The sequence below is a fragment of the Phascolarctos cinereus genome, unplaced genomic scaffold (assembly GCF_003287225.1).
Source record: "Phascolarctos cinereus isolate Bilbo 61053 unplaced genomic scaffold, phaCin_HiC Scaffold_3;HRSCAF=262, whole genome shotgun sequence".
NCBI lineage: Eukaryota > Metazoa > Chordata > Mammalia > Diprotodontia > Phascolarctidae > Phascolarctos > Phascolarctos cinereus.
This window is the reverse complement of record NW_027555736.1, coordinates 210,744,208-210,765,267: the sequence shown is the minus strand read 5'-3', so window position 1 is coordinate 210,765,267 and position 21,060 is coordinate 210,744,208. Positions and strand designations below refer to the sequence as shown.

General features: G+C 39.2%; 1 protein-coding gene across 1 annotated transcript in view; it reads right to left on the bottom strand.

Moving 5' to 3' along the window:
• Positions 1 to 4,425: 4,425 nt before the first annotated feature.
• The window catches only part of KCNK10 (potassium two pore domain channel subfamily K member 10), a 184,966-nt gene continuing 168,331 nt past the window's right edge, over positions 4,426 to 21,060 (bottom strand). Inside the window, exons 6-7 of the mRNA XM_021000330.2 lie at positions 15,523 to 15,665; positions 4,426 to 7,941 (exon numbers count right to left, since the gene is read on the bottom strand). Coding sequence (XP_020855989.1) covers positions 7,318 to 7,941; positions 15,523 to 15,665 — 767 coding nt within the window. The 3' untranslated portion in view covers positions 4,426 to 7,317. The remainder of the gene's footprint in view (positions 7,942 to 15,522; positions 15,666 to 21,060) is intronic.

The following is a 21,060-nucleotide window of genomic DNA, read 5'->3' as shown; positions in this document are numbered from 1 at the left end:
TCCCACCATAACCACTAGAGAGTCTGTGCCAGCATCAGGAAAGGCCATCATGATGACTCAAATAGGATGGCTTTGTTGGGACCCCAGATATGCCAACAAGATCTGAAACTCCTAGACCAGTTGCCCCCACAAATGGAACATCTGAACAAACCACCCAAAGTCAAATTGGAAAGCGCTACGCATTGATGATTTAGTAGTAACCCTCCCTAGCTGTTACAGAATCATTTCTAGATGATAATTACAAACAGCTAGGTGGTACAGTGGATAGAGCCTTGGGATGTGAGTCAAAAAAGACCTGAGTTAAAATCCAGTCTCGGAAACCTACTAGCTAGGTGATCCTGGGCAAGTCATTTGCCCTCAGTTTCTTCAATTGAAAAATGGGGAAAATAATAGTATTTGCCTCACAAGGTTGCTGTGAAGATCAAATGAGATATTTGTAAAGCAATTAACACAGTGGCTGGCACGTAGTATGTGCTTAATAAATGCTTATCCTCTTCTTCTCTATTACAGAAAATTGGTTCTGTTGAACCACAACCTTGGTCTCCATAAGGTTAGAGCTGGAGCTCATTGGTGGTCATGATCCTCCTGTTAACTGATTAGTTCCTTGACTCCATCCTGTGACCTAGCCTCACAAAGACCAATGAAACCTCTTACCCAGATCCAATGTATCTTTCAAATGAATAGTAATATTTCTGAGATGTATCTGACCTTGTCACTCCCCTAATGAAAAGGCTTCCATGGCTTCCGATTGCTTCTGTGATAAATTACAAATCTTCAGCCTGGTATTTAAAACCCTCCACAATCTGGCTTCTGCCCATCTTTATTTAACATGATCACCACCACCACCACCACCACCACTTCACAAACTCTACATTCCAATTAAGCCAGCTTACTGTTCAGTAGAAAACAGCCAGCTGTCCCCTAAATGTGATATTTCATCATCTGCCTCTGAACCTTTGCAAGGGATGACCCCCATAATTTGAATCCCAGATTCTTTTGAAGTTCAGCTCTGGTCTGGTACCATCTCCTATAGATGATTTTCTTGATCACCATAGCTCCTATCCCAACTAGCCAGTTATTTGTTCTTTCCTCCTTTTCCTCCTCAAATTATCTTGTATTGACTTACCTGTCTGTATAATTATATCTCTCTAGGAGAATGCAAACTTCTTGAAGACAGGGATTAATTTATTCTTGCTTTTGGAGACCCTAGGCCCAGCAAAACATTTTACAAATTGTAGGTGCTTAACTTTGTCAAAATGAATTGAATCAGAAGATCCAACCTCCCACCCAGTGACCATGGTAATCACTCCCATAAGTGTTCATGAACAGTGATATGTTGTTGTTTCTCACTGAGTGGGAAAGATATCATTTGACTGAAAGAGGGAAAAAAAGGAGAAAACTGGTGTAACCAAGAAAGTATTAAAGCCCATTAATAGAAGCATTTTTCATTATATGTTGTTTTCTATTAGCACAATATGGAGCAGATAGTAAGGGCTTACTAAATACTTTCTCTATCTCTGGCTTCATGTAAGAAGAAAAGTTCCCAACCCCAGCCACTCAAGGACACTAGGCATTATGGGGACAAAGGACAACAGAGAAGGCAGAAGGTCTTTGTTGCAATATTTTTTCCATCATTGAAAAAAATTACATCATCGGAGAAAGACAATAGCAGCACAGCTTATTGAAATGTTACAAGCGATTTTGCTTTATATTCTTCCTAATAACATTATGAAATCCTCCCTTTTCTGTAAATGCCTTTTTTAAAGCACCATGAAATCCTACAGAGAGAAAAAAAATACGTAAGACATTTCCACACATGGTTTGAACATCATCACCATCATTTGATAATCTTTCATGTGGCTCTGGGACTTAAGCTCATTAAGTAAAGGACTGAAGGCTGGTATGTTTGGTTTGCATATCACTTTTAGGCACCAGTGCACTGCCTCTCTTTAGACACACAACTGTTATCGCGAAGGAGAGGTTTTGTAGTCACCCCCTATGGCATGGGTCCACTGTTGGAGATGGAGTGTGATGTCTTTCCAAAAAAATTCACGGAGACCTGTCTGAGATTTCTGATTTAGGAACCCAGTATGGAAAGTAAATTCCAACTCTCTTAGGCACCTGTGAAAAGGACACTCACTTTTAGTCAAATTAGAAGTATCTATTATTTATCCTAAGACTACAATGCCAATAAATGACTTTCATACTGACACAGGAGGACCAAGATTTAAAGGGAAATGCATCACTTGAGCAAAGAACAACACAATTAGTTTCCTGTGCAAAGACCGAGTACGTGTTTCCAAATGAAATGTATGCGCGGCTTTATTTACAGTCATGTTAAGTGCATGTGATTCCCTAATTCCCACAAGCAGAGTTAATATCTGTGGAGTCAGATTAAAGTGACCTCTTGGTCAGAGATTCAGCATTTTTCCAATTTAAGGCTGTTGCTGGTGGGCTCTAGTATTGCACCAAGAGCAACTTCACTCATATTGCCTCAATATTTGTCATTTCCTATTTTGTTGCATCACAGTAGCAAGGAAGGGTGACATGCCAATGGTCACGTGCAAAGAGCATTAGAAATATTGTTCACCCTTTTCATGGTTTTGCTTTTTGCAAGTGAACTTTTTTTCATTCTTGTTCATAGCCTTATCCTATGGTTAGGAAATACGTGGCATGTGAAGAAGCCTAGGATACTTATATTTTCATTTGAAGTGTTGAGTGAGAACCTGCAGCAATCCAACCTCCATCCACAGCATCATTAATACTAGAAACCAAACACAGACAAATAGATGAGTTGCACTGGTTTAGACAGGAATTAATGTCATCTCAGAAGAAAGGAAGGGGAATTTCAGAAGGCCACAAATAAAGAAATATCTGCCAATACTTTCTCCATGGCATTATATTCCATGGCATTCACTGTAGGCCCATCTTCTGTGTGTATTTCTATGCTTTAATTTGAGTGTGTTTATAGTACACCAAGTTAACGTAGTGTTAAACTGAACTTTCCATTCATTGGGCTGCCAATGAGCTCAAGGTCAAATGTCTCAATTCGTTTAAATCCAAACAAACATATGTCAAAATGGCATGAAGTCATCTGACTACTGTCTCCTTTAGAGAAGGTAGTTGTGAACCCAAGGGTTCATCCTATTTTCATCATCCTGTTTTCCAGTCTGGTGTCCCACATAGAGGGGTGGTTTCCATCCATATGCCATATAACAAGTCATGGAAGTTAGGAAACTGAATTCTTAAGATTATAGAAAATACATCAGAATCACTGAATATTTCCAGATCAGAGCAGTATGACTCATGAGTTAGTAGATTAGACTGTAACCTTGAGGGCAAGGACTGTCTTTTACTTCTTTTGGTATCCCCAGCATTTAGCAGCACACTGCCTGGAACACAATAGGGATTTAATACATGTTTATTTATTGATTGATAAGAGACCAAGGAAGTTTTCTTCATAGATTCATATAGCTAGAAGGGACCTTAGAGAGTATCTTTTAGTCCAACCTCCTCATCTTACATGCGAAAACACTGAAGCATAGAGAAGCAAGTAACTTGCCCAAAGCTACATTAGCTGACTAGGGACAGAGTCAGGGCTAGAGTCCAAGTCTCCAGACTGCCATGTCCAGGGATCTTTCCACTGTATTTCTCCAATATCATTTATTTAGTCAGTAAGGTCATCCATGCCATTGTCTCCTCCATCCCCAAACTATCTCTTCTAAAAACAGCCAAGAATACTCAGTTCATCTGCTAGGAATATGTCAGCGTATGTTCTGCAAAATCACTTTTGTCTTCTGCTTACTCCTTGCAGGACCCAGAGATACTGGAGAAGTCTAACCCTCAAATAAAAGGGGAAGCAAAAATCACTTTGTGGTTGGCAAATCTAACCATGTGCCTGGTCAAAGTCTCTAGCTAAAAGAAGTCTCTTTTTTTGGTTAGTAAAAGGTACAACCATACATTGACTTTGGTCATTGTCCACAATTTAGCCTGACCTTTAAAAGAAATCATTCTTCATCGAATGCCTCCTTGTCCCACCCCCAATCCCCCCCAAAAATATTACATGTACTTTTGCTAAAGTGTTGTCCTGTGTGAAAGGTAGAGATTAAGCCCCTTATTTTGTTTCAACCTCTTAGAAAATCTTCTAAAACTTGCAGAGGGCTTTAGGTCTCACAAAGCTCTTTGATATGTATTCTTATTCAGTCTATCTGCACTGTAGGACTTATCTTAGTTCTCTCTTTTCCAGGCATTTGTGTCTGAGGATTACTTTTATATGGAGGAAATTTTATATACGCACACATATATGTGTATCTATATGTGTGTATATGTATGTATGTGTGTATATGTATGTATGTGCATATATGTATATATGTGCATATACACACACACACACACACACACACACTTTTTTTTCCTATTGCTGTATTGATAACTGCAGTTATTTGGGATCTGATGCAGTTAAAAAAGCTTTTATTTCATACTCCAGCGAATGTACATGTTTCATTTGGTGCAAAATGCAGTTTTGTATTATTTTGTTCCTTCTATATATTGTGTTTCTGCGAGGTGAATGATAAAGTGCATGATAGCATGTCCATATAATATTTTAACAATCAGGTGGGTAATATATACAGCATTTCAAGAAGACAAAATATACATTCTGGAGTTTGGGATAAAATATGTTAGGCTGGATCTACACAGGGTTAGCATTGCCACATTCCATATTTAGCCTCAAAAGTTATCTTTGTGCTTCTCTCTTGTATCTTCCCCTCTGCCAGACTCTACCTTGTCACTACCACCAATCTTGGTAGCTAGAGGCACATAGGGATAATTGTGTCCCAGGCTGCCCTGCAGGACTAAGGCTTCTGCCTGAGGTAGAAGACTCCAGGATGTTGCAGTTTGGGGGTCAGTCAAATGGAGAAAGGGCCATTACCAAGGATCCAGAATTTAGACTGGTTAGGAACTTAAGCAAGCGTGAAACCCGCTGACAATGATTCAGGGGGCCTTTTCTTCCAGAAACTGCCCTTAGGCTTAATGTGAACTCATGAATTAGAATCTTAAAAATACACCTTAAAAATCCATCTTAAAAATACACTTCTATGTGTATGGATACACATAGTAAGAAACTATGTCCCCTCTTGCATAACTTCATGTAAAATAAACTACACCTCATTGCCACTGTAGAGATGAAGGGTCTTATGAGTCAAAGTCCTATTAATTTAGACGTTTATTTGGGCTGACCATAATCCTATCTGGGGTAGATAGGGCCACTTGATTCTTAGGCGTTCTCAAAAGACCCAGAAGCTTCTCCCATAGTTCAACCGGATAACCAAAGGAAAAGATGAAATGGAGCCTAAAGAAGACAGGAGATAAGTTTGGAGAAGGGTAACACCAAGTTTGGAGAAAGGAAACACCACTATATGTGTTGCATCTGCCCCGCCAAAACAGTCAGGGAGATTTCCACCCCGGAAAATCTTACCAGATGGATATCCATTGGTCAGGAATATTGTAGTTGTGTCCCTGGCTTGAAAGCCAGGAGATGGACTAGCCTAAAGGTCCCTTCTAGTAGTATGATCCTATGGAAAATCATCCTGCTGGGTCAACTGATCACACATCCCCAAGGCAATGAATGGAAATGAATTGAATCATGGAAACCTTTAACAAAGAGTCCTTGTTTGATCTTCTCAAAGATTAGGGGATCAGTGACAGCATGCAATCAAATATACCTCATTTGGAGTATACAAAGTTGACAATAGACAATAGCAAAGACTGAAGTGCAAACAGTGCTGGGACCTCAAACTCACTAGCATTTCCTTATTTATAGCAAAAATTGATTTAAGTGGTTGTCTCATGACACTAGGTGGGCTATTGTTTCCTTCCCCTACCCCAGGGGTCGTGGAACATTCAAGAACATCACATTTTGGCTATTTGTTCATCATTTGGCTTGACATCACCAACCAAGTCCAGGTTCAGTTTCTAGGGAAGAGAGTGTGAGATAATGAGAGAGAAAGGGAGGGGAAAATAAACAGAGCTCTTCAGTAAGGAAGGAGAGCCCAAACTTAAAAGCTAAAAAAAATGAAAATATTTCTTTGATGGATGACAAAATATAACGAATGGTATTAATGGCACTTAAACTCTAAGCACTTAAAATATGTTGTTCCTAATTGACTGAATTTGGTTGATGGACAGGTTTTCGCCTTGTTTGGAGACATCAGGGTTGGATCTCACATCTCCACCCCACTCCACCCAAAAGTGACAGAGAGCCCTGAGATGCTAATGATGCATGGTCCTCATCTATCTCTAGGTATCAGAAATGGATGATATCAGCTTTTGTAAAAAGTCATATTCAGCTATAGTCAACAGCAGGATGCTGACAACATGCAAGGCAGTAGCTTCCCACCCCACCCCCAACCCCTTTGTCTGCCCACATTAAAAGCAAAGTTCTGCCAGAAAGCGTGAAAAGGGAGAATTTAAAACCAGTCTGCCTGATACTGGACACATTAAGGAAAACACAAGGTTTGCCATTGAACAACACAGTAGTTGAAGTTGAGTTTTTGCCTATGTTATTCAGTTCATCTGGGCTACCCCTCAGAGAAAAAAAAAAGAAATTCAGTATATTTTTTTTTGTCATTGGTTAAGGTGATATCCACAGTGTGATGTTTTTTGTTGTTCTTTTCTTTCTTTTTTAATGAGAAAAGTAATTGCACCTTTTAACATATTTGCTCTGATCTGCTTCCAACATCCAGCTGGTCTCAGGTTCCATGGACATTCTTTTGAAGTTTAGAAAGACTATGCATTAGATGATTTAAAAAAAATTCAAGCTCAGAGCACTTGCCAAAATGTAAAATGAATTTCTAATAAGTTACCAGTTCACCCCAACCATTTCTCCTTTTCCTATGTGTATACATACGGCTATGTATATTTAGGAAACATGTAAGATGTTCAGGAAACTGGACTCCACTGATAAGCTACATAATTCTCACCTTTTTTTTTTCTTTCAAAAGGCTGGTCTAAAAAATAGCTGCCCTTTTTTTTCCCCCCCAACTATTATGCCAGGGTGATAACCTTCCAGTTGTATTGCCATGGTAACTCTCTCCCTTAACATTTCACCATGGTAACCTACTTGTTGAAACTCCCGATGTGTGTTCTACTGTCACTATTTGAAGTGCTGTACTTTGATTCATTTTGGCAGAGCCAGCTTTCAGTCTTTTATGGCACAGTGAAATATTCTTCAACGCTATGTAATTCAGACTAATTAAAGAGGTTCATATAAGGCACATGTCTCAATATGTATATAAAAACACTAACATCACATTACATTTAATTTCTGTCTTCAAGTAATGATTTGTTTTCATGTTCCCTTTCTTTGGTCTCGGAAGGTATCACTCCGTTCTCCATCTCCGAGTGCTGCTGGATACAATTAGTCAAAATGGCTGTGCTCGAGTTGTCCGAGTTACACATTTTTTCTGAATCTTCCTCTTTTTTCTCCTCATCCAGGGAATAATTCCGGAAGGTCTTGTAAATTTTCTGAACATCCTCGGGGACGCTCTTTTTAAGGTCTTTGTTTTTCCTCTTGGTGAGCTTGGAGGAAGAAGACCCAAATTTGTTGATGATGTTGTCCTCAGACGCTCCCTGCCCATGCTTGTTCAGATGCTCTGACCCCTTCAGGCGTAAATTGTTGGGCCGGTTATTGATGCTTTCCTGAGATGAGGCTTTGAAGCGCCCAGTCTCCAGCGCAGCGAAGACTGAGCGCTTCTCAGGAGAGAGCATGTCCAGGGAGTGAGCCCTCTGATCCAGGCCGAGCCGCCTGCGTTCCATGCTTCGGATTGTGGCTGCCCGCTGAAGCTTATCGTGGATCTCCACACTCAGACGTCTGCGTGTCTCCCGGAACTCAGCTGTCACGTTGGCTTTCCACTCGGCTGCGTGGGCTTTTATTTCACCAACCTGGACGAAAACAAAATTCAAGATGCCATGAGTGAGAGAAGGTTTTGTTTTAATTTTAATTTAATTTATTTTAATTACACATCTAACCCTTCTTTCTAGGACACTGGCTTCACATCTATTGTGAAGAATGTGAGGGGTGTTTCAATTTTGCAAATGGAAAATTGTGGCAGGGTAACATTAAGGATATATACAGGATAGCGATAATAACCAAAATAACAATAATAATAACACATTTATATAGTTGTAATGGTCCTTTTGTGGCTTAAATAGTATCTTAAAGTTTACAAAACGCTTTCCAAACAACACTGCCAAGAGTTAGAATATAAGTTCCTTGAGGGCAGGGATTGTTTTTAATTTTTATCTTTGTAGCCCCAAAACAATACAGTGCTTGTATATAATAGACACTTAATACATGCTTTCTGAATGAATGAGGGAGTGAATGAGGGCGGGTAGTAGTTTATATTTTTAAAACACTTTACGGTTTATAGAGCAAATTCCCCACAAGCAAGCTATAAGTTAGGCTGGAAAGGATGGTTATTCGCATTTTATAGATGAGGAAACTGAGACTCAGAATAGCCAAGTAACTTCCTCGTGGTCACGCACTTAATGTCATAGACAAGATGAGATTATAGGATGTGAGAGAGCATATTATAGCTTCAAACTAATATATCAAAAAGTCAGGATAATTGCGTTCTAATATTTGTTCTGCCATGAACTAGTAAATTCAAAGTATGGGCAAATTACCAAATCTCTCTGGGCCTCAATTCCCTTATGAAGGGATTGGATTAGATGGTCTCTGAGATTCCTTTCGACTTTAAGACTCTAGAAATTTATATTCTTTCTGTGGAGCCAGAAGCTCTCAAACTGATTGATCAGTAATCAGTGTGGTTCATAAAGTCATGGGGGTTGAGAACTGAAGAGCTCTTAGAAATATTAGATTCAACTTATCATCATTGATTGCCTCCCAAGAGATGAATACAGAGTACATTAGAGACGCACCATAACACTGCTCTTGGCATCCATGCCATGGTAACATATATATAAATCAGACCATGATATAAGGAGATTCTCCTAGTATATCTGATTATTTTATTATATTATTATATTATTATTATTATTATATTATATTATGTTTATTATATTATATTATATTATTATTATATCCTTTGTCAGGGTACAATAACTACCCATTTTAGAAATAACATAATACAATTGAAAATTAACTGAGGTAGGATCCCAGAGACATGAGTTCTAGTGTCATTTTAACATCTTTCTATCTCTGTGATCTTGGCCATATCGCTTAACCCTAAACTGGGCCCCAGTTCATTTATAAAATGAAAATAAATATACTAGACCTGCTTATCTCACAGGACTCATGTATGGCTCAAATGAGAGAATGTATAAAGAAGTGCTTCAGAAACTATAAAGTACTAGACAAAATGTCCATGTTTTCAATAAACATGAAGTGCCTACTGAGCACAGAGCACTGGGCAGGTATGAGGGAAGATACAAACTGAGATAAGACGCAACCCTTACCCTCAAGTAACTTAAAGTCTAGTAGAGGAATAAAACATGGACACTTTGTTATACACCATACTGCCTTGGGAAAGTCACAACCCTATTTGCCTCAGTTTCCTCATCTGTAAAATGAGTTGGAGAAGGAAATGGCAAACTACTCTAACATCTTGGCCAAGAAAACCCCAGATGGGGTCACGAAGAGTCAGACACAAGTGAAAACGACTGAACAATAACAAAAGACTTGTGAGGTTTAGAGATACAAAGCGACTTGCCCACGATGACACAGGTGGTAAAACGTTAGAGCCAGATTCAAACTCAGGTCCTGTGGCTTCAAATCTCATGTTCTTTCCACTGTACCACGATGCTTCGTGGTACGGTAGTAGAGTGAGATTCAAATACACAAGGACAAAGACCTAGAATTTAGTGAGCCTTGATCAGAGGGACACATAACAGGCTTCCTTAAGTAGACAAGTAATTTGAATCTTTGCAGACAAGAAAGTCGATATTTATACAGTTCCCTTTTCTCTCTCCAGCAGCAGTTCCTGCTGATCTTGTTAGATAACTGGGGATTCCAAATTGAAGTGACATTGACACAGCTATTTTTGCCAACCAGGAAAATGAGACTTTGTGCCTAAAGCTAGCAAAAATGAAGTGAGGATTTCATCTTCTCATATACTTATCCCATTATGCTTTGCATTAAATTTATGAGAATATGTTTGCCTCTCTCTATTAGATTGTAAACTCCGTGAGGTCAGATGCCATGTCCTATTTAATCTTCGCATCACTCAAAGCACCTACCAAAGCACCTAGCAGTCTGCACGAATCAGATGTCTAATAAATGATTGAATTGAATTCATTCATTCAACAACTATTGGCCCACTATATATAACTTCTACTATGGCTCCCTGTTGATGATACAGCCCTCCCCCCCCACCTCCTCTTCCAGTACTTTCTACACTTTCACTCACTCTCCTCAGCTCCCTGGAGGAGGCAGGGGAGTTGGATTACTCCTTGCTCCCCATTGCCATTTCTAGGCTCTCTCTCTACTTCTATAATTCAGTAACCTCTCCTAGCTTTGATGTTCATGCTATTCATATCTACCACTCAATTAAGATCCTGGTAGCTGTTATCTATAGACTCCGAGGTAAGTCCCCTTCCTTCCTCAATGAATTCAGTATGTGGCTCATGATTTTTCACTCCTCTCCACCTCCTGCCCTCCTTCAACATACATATTGACCCAAACTCTGTAACCAACTCAACCTACTCATATCCCGTGATCTACTCCTCCACCCCACCTCAGCCGCACATAAAGATGGTCATACCCTTGATCTTACCACCTCCATGTTCAAGATTTCTGAAATCCCCTTATCCAACAATAACCCATTGGTTTTTCACCTCTTCTGCTTTCCCTACCAAACCTTGATCTTCATCTGCACTGTGACCTCTAATCCCTTGACCCTTCAATTCTCTCCCAGGCCATCTCTCCTACAGTAGCCACTCTTTTCCCCATGTTGATCCCTTGGTGAAGGAATTCATCTCTACACTGTCCTTTTCTCTTGACTCCCTTATGAGTTTTCATCATTCCACAGATTGTATTCTGTCAAGCCTCAGGCTTAGGTCACTTCCACCATTTGCCTCCTTTACTCCTACAGAGGTGTTATTGAAACAAAAGTAGTAAAAATCATGCAAACATTTTCAATCCACTACAAATTTATACTATACAACCTAAACTTGGCCCTCACTGCTGCTACACAATCTTACTATACCTCCCTTATCAACTTACTATCCCATTCTTCACAGCAGCTCTTCCAAATCTTTTTATCCCTCCTCAAACCTCTCATAGTACCCCCTTCCTCCACCCTCTCAACTGAGAAACCTGTCTCATATATTCCAGAAAAAATGGTGCTATTCACTGTGAGTTCCCTCTTTCCCCCTCTTCCTCATCTCACATCACTCTTATGCCTTCTGCTAATACTTCTTCTTTCATTCCATCTCACATGAAGAGATACCTTTATTCCTCTTCCCCTGATCCAGCAATCCCATTCCATACCATCTCTTCCAACAGACTGCCCCCTCTTCCTCCCTACTCTATCACTCGTTTTCAATTTCTCCTTGTCTACTAGCTCATTCTTTACTTCCTACAAATGTGCTCATATCTCCTCCATCCTGAAAAAAAACCCCAATTTTATCCTTCCTTCCCTACTACCACCCCAAATCTTTTCTGCCCTTTGTGGCTAAACTTGGAAAAAATCCTCTGCAATCAGTTTCTATGATCGCTTTCTCTCTTCTCACTTTATTTTTAACCCCTTATAATCTGGCTTCCAACCTTACCATTCCATCAAAACCATTCTCTCCAAAGTTACCAATGACCTCTTAGTTGCTAAATCCAATCCCTTCAGTCTCTCTGCATCTCTTGACTCTTCTGATTGACCTCTTCTCCTTGATAATCTCTTCTTTCTAGGCTTTTGGGACACTGTTCTCTCCTAGTTCTCCTCTTACCTATCTGATGAATCCTCCTCTGTCTCCTTTGATGGATCTGCATCTACATCATGGCTCCTAACTGTAGGTGTCCAATAGGGTTGTGTCCTGGGCCCTCTTCTCATCTCTCTCTATACTACATCAGTTGTTGATATCATCAACTCCCAGGCTTTAATTACCATTTCTATGCTGATGATTCTCAGAGCTACCTATCCTGCCTCAGCTTCTCTGCTGACCTCCAATCTTGTATCTCCAACTGCCTTTCAGACATCTCAAATTGGATATCCAGTACACATAAACTCAACATGTTCAAAACCGAGCTCATCTTTCCCCCTGAGTTCTGCCCCACTCACCACACTTTACCTTCCCTATTACTATCCAGGGCAAAACTATCTTCTCAGTCCCTTAGGCTTGCAAGTTAAGTGTAATTCTTGACTCCTCACCATCTCCCTCCCCACTCTTTCATATCCAAGCTGTTGCCAGGCCTGTCGATTTCACCTTTGCACCATCTCTCAAAAACAATTCCCTCTCTCCTCTGACACTGCCACCACTCTAAGCACAGGCCCTCATCGCCTGATGCCTGGAGTATAACAGTATATTTCTGGTGGGTCTGCCTACCTCAAGCCCCTCCCCAATCCAATCCATCCTCCATTCAGTCACAAAAGTGATTTTCCTATGGCACAAGACTGTCCCTATCACTCCTCTACTCAATAAACGTCACCTCAAGGATCAAAGACAAAATCCTCTACTTGGCATTTAAAGCCCTTCATGAGCTAAACCACTCCTACCTTTCCAGTCTTCTACCTTACTCCCCTCCATGTACTCTGCAATCCAGTCACGCTGGTCTCCTGGCTGTTTCATAAATAATTTCCTACATCTCTGGGCTCTGGGCATTTTTGCTGGCTGTCCCCTATTCCTGGAATGCTCCCGCTACTCATCTCTACCTACTTCCTGTTCCTAACTGAGATGAATGAAAAACCCGAGAGACAGAATTTCTGGGTAATTAACAATCAATTTATTAATCAGGCTAGCTAATAATCAACAAATTGATGGTTAGTGGTTTCTCTGGGCACCCAAAGACACCTAATGGCGACACTGAATGCCTTAAATATTTTTTGAAAGGGAATGCCCCTGATGGGATAAATCAACCCTGATTGTTGGACATATAAAGGAGTAGGTGGGCTAAATGTCTTCAGTTCCTCTTAATGAGAACATGGCTTGATCATGATCAGTCTTCTCCAGCAATCTGGACAAAGGAATCCATCTCTACCCAAATTACTCTGGTTGGTTTTCTCCTTCAAGAACTGGGTTACCCTAAACTCCAGTGGGGGTAAGGGTGTGGTACAAGGGCATAAACTCAATGAATGCTTTGGGGCTGGAATTCTGCTAGATTAGATTCCATTTACACTTAAACAGAAGTAAGGTCTCCTAGTTGGGTGGAAGAGGGTTGGAGGATTTGGGCAATCTCATCTATCAGCCTTGTCCTTCAGGGATTGCCTGATTGATCTACAGGGGCTGAGCCCTAAATGAGGAAATAGAAAAAAAAAAACCCTGGATTCCAATTTAATGATAGATTATTAACACAACAGAAAATAATTATTTACCTCATAACTAAATACTCATTTTAGGAAGCCTATTCCAATCCCTCATAATTCTACGGCCTTCTCTGTCTTATTTCCATTTTTTTTTCTGTATGTAGCTTATGTGTACATATTTGTTTGTTTTCTTCCCCATTAGATTGATTGCTCCTTGAGGGCAGGGACTGTCTTGCCTCTTTTGTAACCGCAGTGCCTGGTGCTTAATAAATATCTACTAACTGATTAACTATAAAGTACTGTTCTTGGAAGAAATGGAGCAGTTGAAAATAAATTAATTAAAATGCCCATACGCTTTGACTCTGTCATCCCACTGTTATCTACATCCCCCAAGAAAATCAATGATTCAAAGAAAAGTCCCAAAAGCACCAAAAAATGTGTAATAGCACTCTTTGTAGTATAGAATAACTAGAAATAAAGGAAGTGACTACTGATTGGAGGATAGGTCTTTTTTTAAAAAAAGCTGCATTTTTGTGATATAACATTACTACTCTACACGAAAAGATGAATATGGAAAAGATAGAGATATATGGGAAGGACTGATACCAAGTGAAGTAAGCAGAACCAGGAAAATGAAATACACAATAACTACAACAATATGAATGAAACAAAAAAAATCTGAAACTAAATGCTATGAAAATGTAATAACCATGTTTGTCCTTGAAGAAGACATTTGAAACTCCCCACATTAAAAAACAAGATATTAATAAAATTTTAAATTAAAAAATGGACAGTTAGGCTTATAATATTTTAATTAATATTGCCACTGTCCTTTCAGTTTTCATAGTTTGGCTTCTCTTCACTTCCTTCTCTCTGCCTCCCCTTCTTTTTATTCTGTCATTTTCATCAGCACATAGAATATTGCAGGTGGAAAGGTCTTTAGTGATCACCTAGTCTAAGCTAAACATTCAACAGATGAAAAAACTGAAACCCAAGGAGATTAAGGAATTTGTACAAGAGTCACTCAGCAAGCAGGTGGCCCAGCGGGTACAAGAACTTGTGCTTCCTGAATTCCATATGCTGGAAATGACCATCTATTCCAACTCTCTCATTTTGTAGATAAGGAAAATGAGACCCACAAAGGTTAAGCAAATTGCTCAAAGTCACATATGTAGTAAACATCAGAGGCTTAATTTGACCACAGGTCCTCTGACTCCAGACCCAGTGTTCTTTCCATTGTGCCATGCTTTAAGCCCTCCCACCTCATTTAATTCTCTTGCCTCTACACCACCAAAACACCCCCATTTTACTTCTTTCTCCTTTTTATCCTTAATAAAAGCATGCTATTTTTAATCTTTTAAAGAATTTTTGTTCATGGCCTGTCTTTCTTCTTTCTTTGCCTTTGACTAGGTTTTCATAAGAATTGATGCCCATGGGTTAACTGTATTAAGGAACTGGAACACATTTCTCTACTGATCTAAAGCGCAAGGGAGAGAATGAGACTCCTTGAACTTTTATCTCTTCAAGACTGATCATTATTGCTTGGTGTGAAATATAGTAAAGGCTCATAATAACAAATCAACAAAGAATTTATGTATCAAAGCATTGCCTAATCACATGACCATAAATATAACTGAAGGAATTTTTTTTTTTACTGGGCTTCTTTCTCTTCTCCAGGTTTCTTTCTTTGACTGCTGATAGAAGACAGTCTCACATATAAATCAACCATGCTTTATCCCGACTTATGCTCTGCTATTCTTAAAAATTTTGGTTTTTTCCCTTTTTCACTACCAAGAGTGTGGTATACCCAAATACTAGGTACTCAATGTTAGATTAATACTTGAGTCTCCATCTTTTCTCCCCTACCAGGAAAGAACTTAGAGATTGCTACTCCACTTGGTATGTTGGTTAAAAATATCATTTTTTAAAAATGCAGTTCGACAAAGCTTAGTGAGAAGTAGTATTTCAAGCACAAACATGAGGTTAAGACTGTCTTTGGTTTGGTCTGATGTTTCCTGAAATAGCTGCATAGGTGGGAAAAGTATCATACCTCTTCTTTTGTCTTTTTGGACAGAACTCGGAGCCAGTCTCCAATCATACTGAGGACAGCAGCAAAGTAGGCGAGACCCACCAGGATCCAAAACCACACTAAGGGCTTATACCACTCTCGATAATTGATACCGGCATTTCCCCCTAAAAAGAACAAAACGTTACTGTGTGATTATTTTTCATACATTAGTCTTACAGCATCCATGTATTTTAGTCCATCAAATGAAAATATACAACTATCCCCTCTACATTGTTGGGGTTAGGGATGCAGCACCCCTACCATCTGGAAAATACACATAAAATTCTTTTGGCCCACCCTTAGTACCAGAGAAGAAGTCTGAATTTTTTCCTTTTCTTTGATGGGGTGTTTACGGTACTTTGTTGTAAAATTTGGGTTGATATTATACAATACTATACATATATACTATACATAGACTTTATGCATTTCTGAGTTTCTAAACCTCTTCTGTGTTGTCTGCTGGCTTTTGTGTGTCATCTGCAACTTCTGCAAAACTTTGCTCTCAAAAAATTCCCGTGTAATTTCTTATGCCAACCCACTGAACGCAATATATCAAAACCTCAATGGGGAAAGTCAAGATGCGGAAGGGATAATTATTATTAAGAAGAGTACTGGATGATGCTAAAGACTCTTCTAGTGGTCACTAAGGAAAGAACATGTCTGTCCCCTAGAAGAGTTTAATTAGTGGCTGCCTTCTTGCTCCTAATTGAGAAATACATAATGTCATGGAAAACTTGGATGAGTGACTTACACCTCATCTTAAATTATGTATTATGATAATAAATTAAGCCAAAGAGAGCAACCCTGGGCATTATTTTTAATTTCCTTAATTATTTGAATGTAAAATAAACACTGTGGAATATTCCTAAATGGCTTAGAATTCTTTAATAGACCTATGGAATTCATTTCTACTTTTCCATAAATGCATTTAGCCAAGAAGGAAGAATATGACTTAAGCTGAAAAATAGAAATTTTATAGTTTCTCAATCATCTTTTCAGGTAGATGTGTATTAGTATTAATCATAGTTTGTCTCTATGATGCTAAAAGAAACAGTCATTTCTGCCAATTATGACCATGTAATGTTAAAGCTGGAGGAGGGGGAGGAAAAAAAGCATCAGTTGGAGAGTGGAAGGGAACTGGAGATCATGTGTTCCATCCCTTTCTTTAACAATTAGTCAGTAGAATGAAAACAATGGACAAATGGAACTGACCAGCTCTCTGGCTGTATTGACTTTAAACTGATCATTTGATAGGGCCAATTCAACTCATTCAATAATCCCTGATAGGCCCAGATTTCTGAACAGATGTGTAAAATATATACCACCTACTTGCCTGACTTGAATTAAGGAGGGGGTAAGGGCAAGGGATTTTACTCAAATATTCAAGTGGTTCTGTGATTTCATAGATGCTGATGTTGCCCTCAATGATGCAGATCAAAATTCCTCTATGCTTGCCTATTACTGTCAAGCTCCTGCCCATGCCCTCCCACAATATCACACCAGAGAGTCCAACCCAAGGTACTAAGGGCTTTCCTCACTTTCTCTCAACACTGCAAGGATAGCACTGGAGTACTCAAACTGTCTACTCCAAGCTCTCACCAATGCAACCAGCCCATCTTCTTTTTTTACTCTGGTTCTTCTTTAAAGCTTACAGTTATTCATTGCAACCTGTTCACTATTCCCATGAACCCTCCCTGTGATATTACATTTAAATAATTTTTTGTAAGGTTGGTTTTTTTAATATCTTCTATGTTTATGTTACCTTCATTTCTGAATACATACTCCCTTCCATTCTCTACCCAATGAGCCATCACTTTTAACAAAAATTTAAAAAGAGGCAAAAAAACTTGTTCACCAAAGGTTGTGTGTTGCAAATCACCTACATCTGATAGTATATGTAATATTCCATATATTATATATGTGTAATGTACATTATGCAATTATTATGTAATTATGTTCATAAAATGTCTCTCTTCTTTCCAGTCTGTCCTCCACTCAATTGTCAGATCAATATTACTAAAGTGCAGTTTTGTCCATGTTATCTCTCTCTATTCAATAAACTCCAGTGGTTCCCTTTAACATAAAATGCCGTGTTTGGCTTTTAAAGCCCTTCACAACCTGGCCCCTTACTACCTGTCCAGTCTTCTTATACATTACTCTCCTCTACATACTCTGCAATCTAGGGATGTTGCTTGTTTGTTGTTCTTCACACATGGCACTCCATTTCTTAATTCTGTGCTTTTTCATTGGCTATCCCCCATGCCCAAAATGCACGTATATCTTAATTCTACACTCTGGCTTCCTTAAAGACTAAACTCAATTTAAAAATTTTTTTTTTAAAAAAAGGCTAAGCCCTAGTCCCACCTCCTACAAGAGGCAGTCTAAACATAAGATCTATGTCCAATGATTATTGAAGAAGTGAATTATATCTGTCTTGACAGTTTCCCTCTGAACAGAATCTGAAGAAAGAAGAAAGTTGCAGCCAAATTATAGAAGGACTTCAGGTTCTCCTTGTTAAGTCAAATAAAGGAATTGATGGAGTAAGTTTTTGTTATGTGTTCAAAGACAACAAGTCACATTTCATGAGACATTTAATCATTTTGCATTGTACTGTTTATTACAAGTATTTGCAAACACAGAAATCATTTCAACTGATTATCAACATCTGACACAGGGGATGGAGAGGTGGGAAAATTCTATGAAGAGCTCAGTAAGACCCTCTGAATTAAATATATATACTTCAGTGCAAAAGATGGAAACAAGTGAGGATGATTAGAAATATATGGTCAAGAATATGCATCAAGAATAAGGAATAAACCAAGCCAAAGATGTATAAAATACACAGAAGCTTCATGACTCTACATCACTAGCACTTTCTTTGAGGCCAAGAGAGGTTAAATGATTTGACCAGGGTCTCATGAGCAAAGGTCAGTGTCTGAGGCTGGATTGAAACTCAGGTCTGCCTGACTGCAGGTCCAATGTCCTGTCTGCTGTGCCTTGTATGTAGGGGAGAGTGAGTAAGCCAGTTTGGTGGGACTATAGAATTCATGAAGGTGAGTAATGTGTAATAAGTCTGGAATTAGGCTGCAGCCATATTGTGAGGAGTTTGGAAGGTCAAACAAAGAAGCTTGCTTTGTATCCTAGAGACAAAAAAGGACCAGTAGAGTTTCTTGTGTGGAAGAGTAACATGATCAGAATTTAAGATTTTAATTCTGAATTATTCATACAATTTATGAATCATGAAAATTGCACACTGGATTGAAGGATTTTAAAATAAATGTCAGCCATCTTTACTCCTCTTGCTGCAGACATCATTACTCATCACAGAGAAGTAGAGAAATTATCATTTCTGGGATGGCATATGTGGGTAATTGTACAGTGCCTTTATTGTGAGCTTCATAATTATAATTTCCATCATATGTTGGTAATTAAAAAATCCCCAAGGGTCTGGCCACATGTAGCACCATTAAACTCATGTTGATACAGATAGAGACTAAACCTGTGATTTTACTAGTGTAGGGAGGGAACTCCCTGGTGAGGAAACTCCCTTTACCAATGCAAGTTGCTCTGCAACTTAGAGCCTTTGAGAGTTGTTGAGAGCACTGAGGAGGTAAATGACTTAACCAGGGTCATCCAGCCACTATACGTCAGGAGCAGGACTCGAACCAGGTCTTCCTGGCTTTGAGATCAGCTGTCTATCTATCCACTACACCGTTGTAAGGAGTGAGGAGTTTAGAGAGAGGTAAAATGAGTAGAGAAGGGGATAGGGAGAAGGGTCCAATCTGAGAGGTTAAGTGGCTGTCCCATATGCACTGAGCAAAGAGGAAAGAGCTCTGGGTACCTGAAATCAGGAAGACCTAGGTTCAAATCTAGCCTTAGATACTTACTACTTGTATGACCCTCATCGGGCCACTTAATTTCTGTGTGCTTCAGTTTCCTCAGTAGTAAAAGGGGAATAATAACAATAATTGCACCTACCTCCCAGGGTTGTTATGAAGATCAAATGAGGTTATTCTCAAAGTACTTAGCAATGTGTCTGGCACATAGTAGGTGTTTAATAAATGATTGACTGATTGATACTTCACTTTGCACTGGGAAATGATTCTATAACTGCTATCAACTTCCTAAAAATCACAAATCAAAGCATCCTAGCCAAGAGCCAGAACAAGCAAATAGCAAGCCCTCACAATTCATTTCATCACCTTTTCCTTTTCCCACAAGGCTCTTCAAAAACTAATTCCAAAAGCACTTGCCCCAGTGAGTAATTCAGATTCCTGTACTTCATCGCCTCTCCAAGATCCTTCTCTTTGGAACCATCCCACCCTGAAGGTAAACATTGACTTTTGCAGGCCATTTACCCAATAATGAAGGCCACTAGGGTGTGCTAGAGAATAATGCAATTAGTGACCATTTTCACTATGTACCTGTCCTCTAGAACCCTGTGGAGCAGCGTCCCCTCAAAGTCAGGCTGCAAGATGGTGTAACAGCAGCACAGCTCTGCTGGGGATAAATCCAACTGATTAGAATTTCAACCAGCAATTAATTCTATTCAGCCCAGTTAGCAGAAGTAATCTTCCTGATACAGCTTAGCTGTGGAGCAGCCTAGTAGAACTACTTCTAGGCCAAACCGGGCAAGTGATCAAGGATCTGATGTTGCCCGGTTTCCTGGTGCACTTGTAGTATTAATATAAATTAGCAATAATTAAAATCCAGTCTTTATCAACCATGTGTTTGTTCTGATAAGTCTGCAAGAGCTTTTCAATGGACCCTGAAAGCAAAAGCTGTTTTTGTCTATTTAGAGGCAACAAGAGGACCTAAAGTCAGCCTCAATCATTGCAAACTTTCAGAGCACAAAGGAAATATGTTCCTTATAATAGTTAGCATGTAGAAAGTGCTTTGAGGGTTGGAAAGTGCTTTATATACAGTATCTCACTATAATCAGTGTCATTTTCACCAGCTTAGATCAGAGCCCAGAGACTTTTAGCCATATAAAGAACCCTCAGAGAATTTTTTTTAAATCTTCTCTTTAAAATAATCATCCTTAAGAAAGGGTCACTAAAGCAGCATAAGTTACCACATCTGTGTCAGCCCACCTATATACAGTAAGCACTTAATAAATGCTTGTTGCCTATTTGTCTATCTAAAGATCATGAATTTCAGCTGAGGAGGGATTTTTTTTTTACATTTTTAAAATGTGCATTTGTAGTTCTAGTGAAAACTGAGCATGTTCAAGTATAGGTCACCTGGTTAAAGAATCCAAGATGTAGAACTAGAAGGACTCTCAGAAGACTACTCCCTTTACCCAAGAGAAAACTGAGGACAAGGGAATTTAAGTGACTTGACCAAGGTCACTAATCATCAGAGAGAGCATTTAGACCCAGTCCCACTGATTCTAGAGCCAGCATCTTTTTTCCATTGTAACATGTTGCCACTGGTACAGATATATGGTACTGGATAATGTAAATACAGGAAGGAAAAATAGTTAAGGTAGATGTGTTTAAGAACAGTGATGGATAAAGG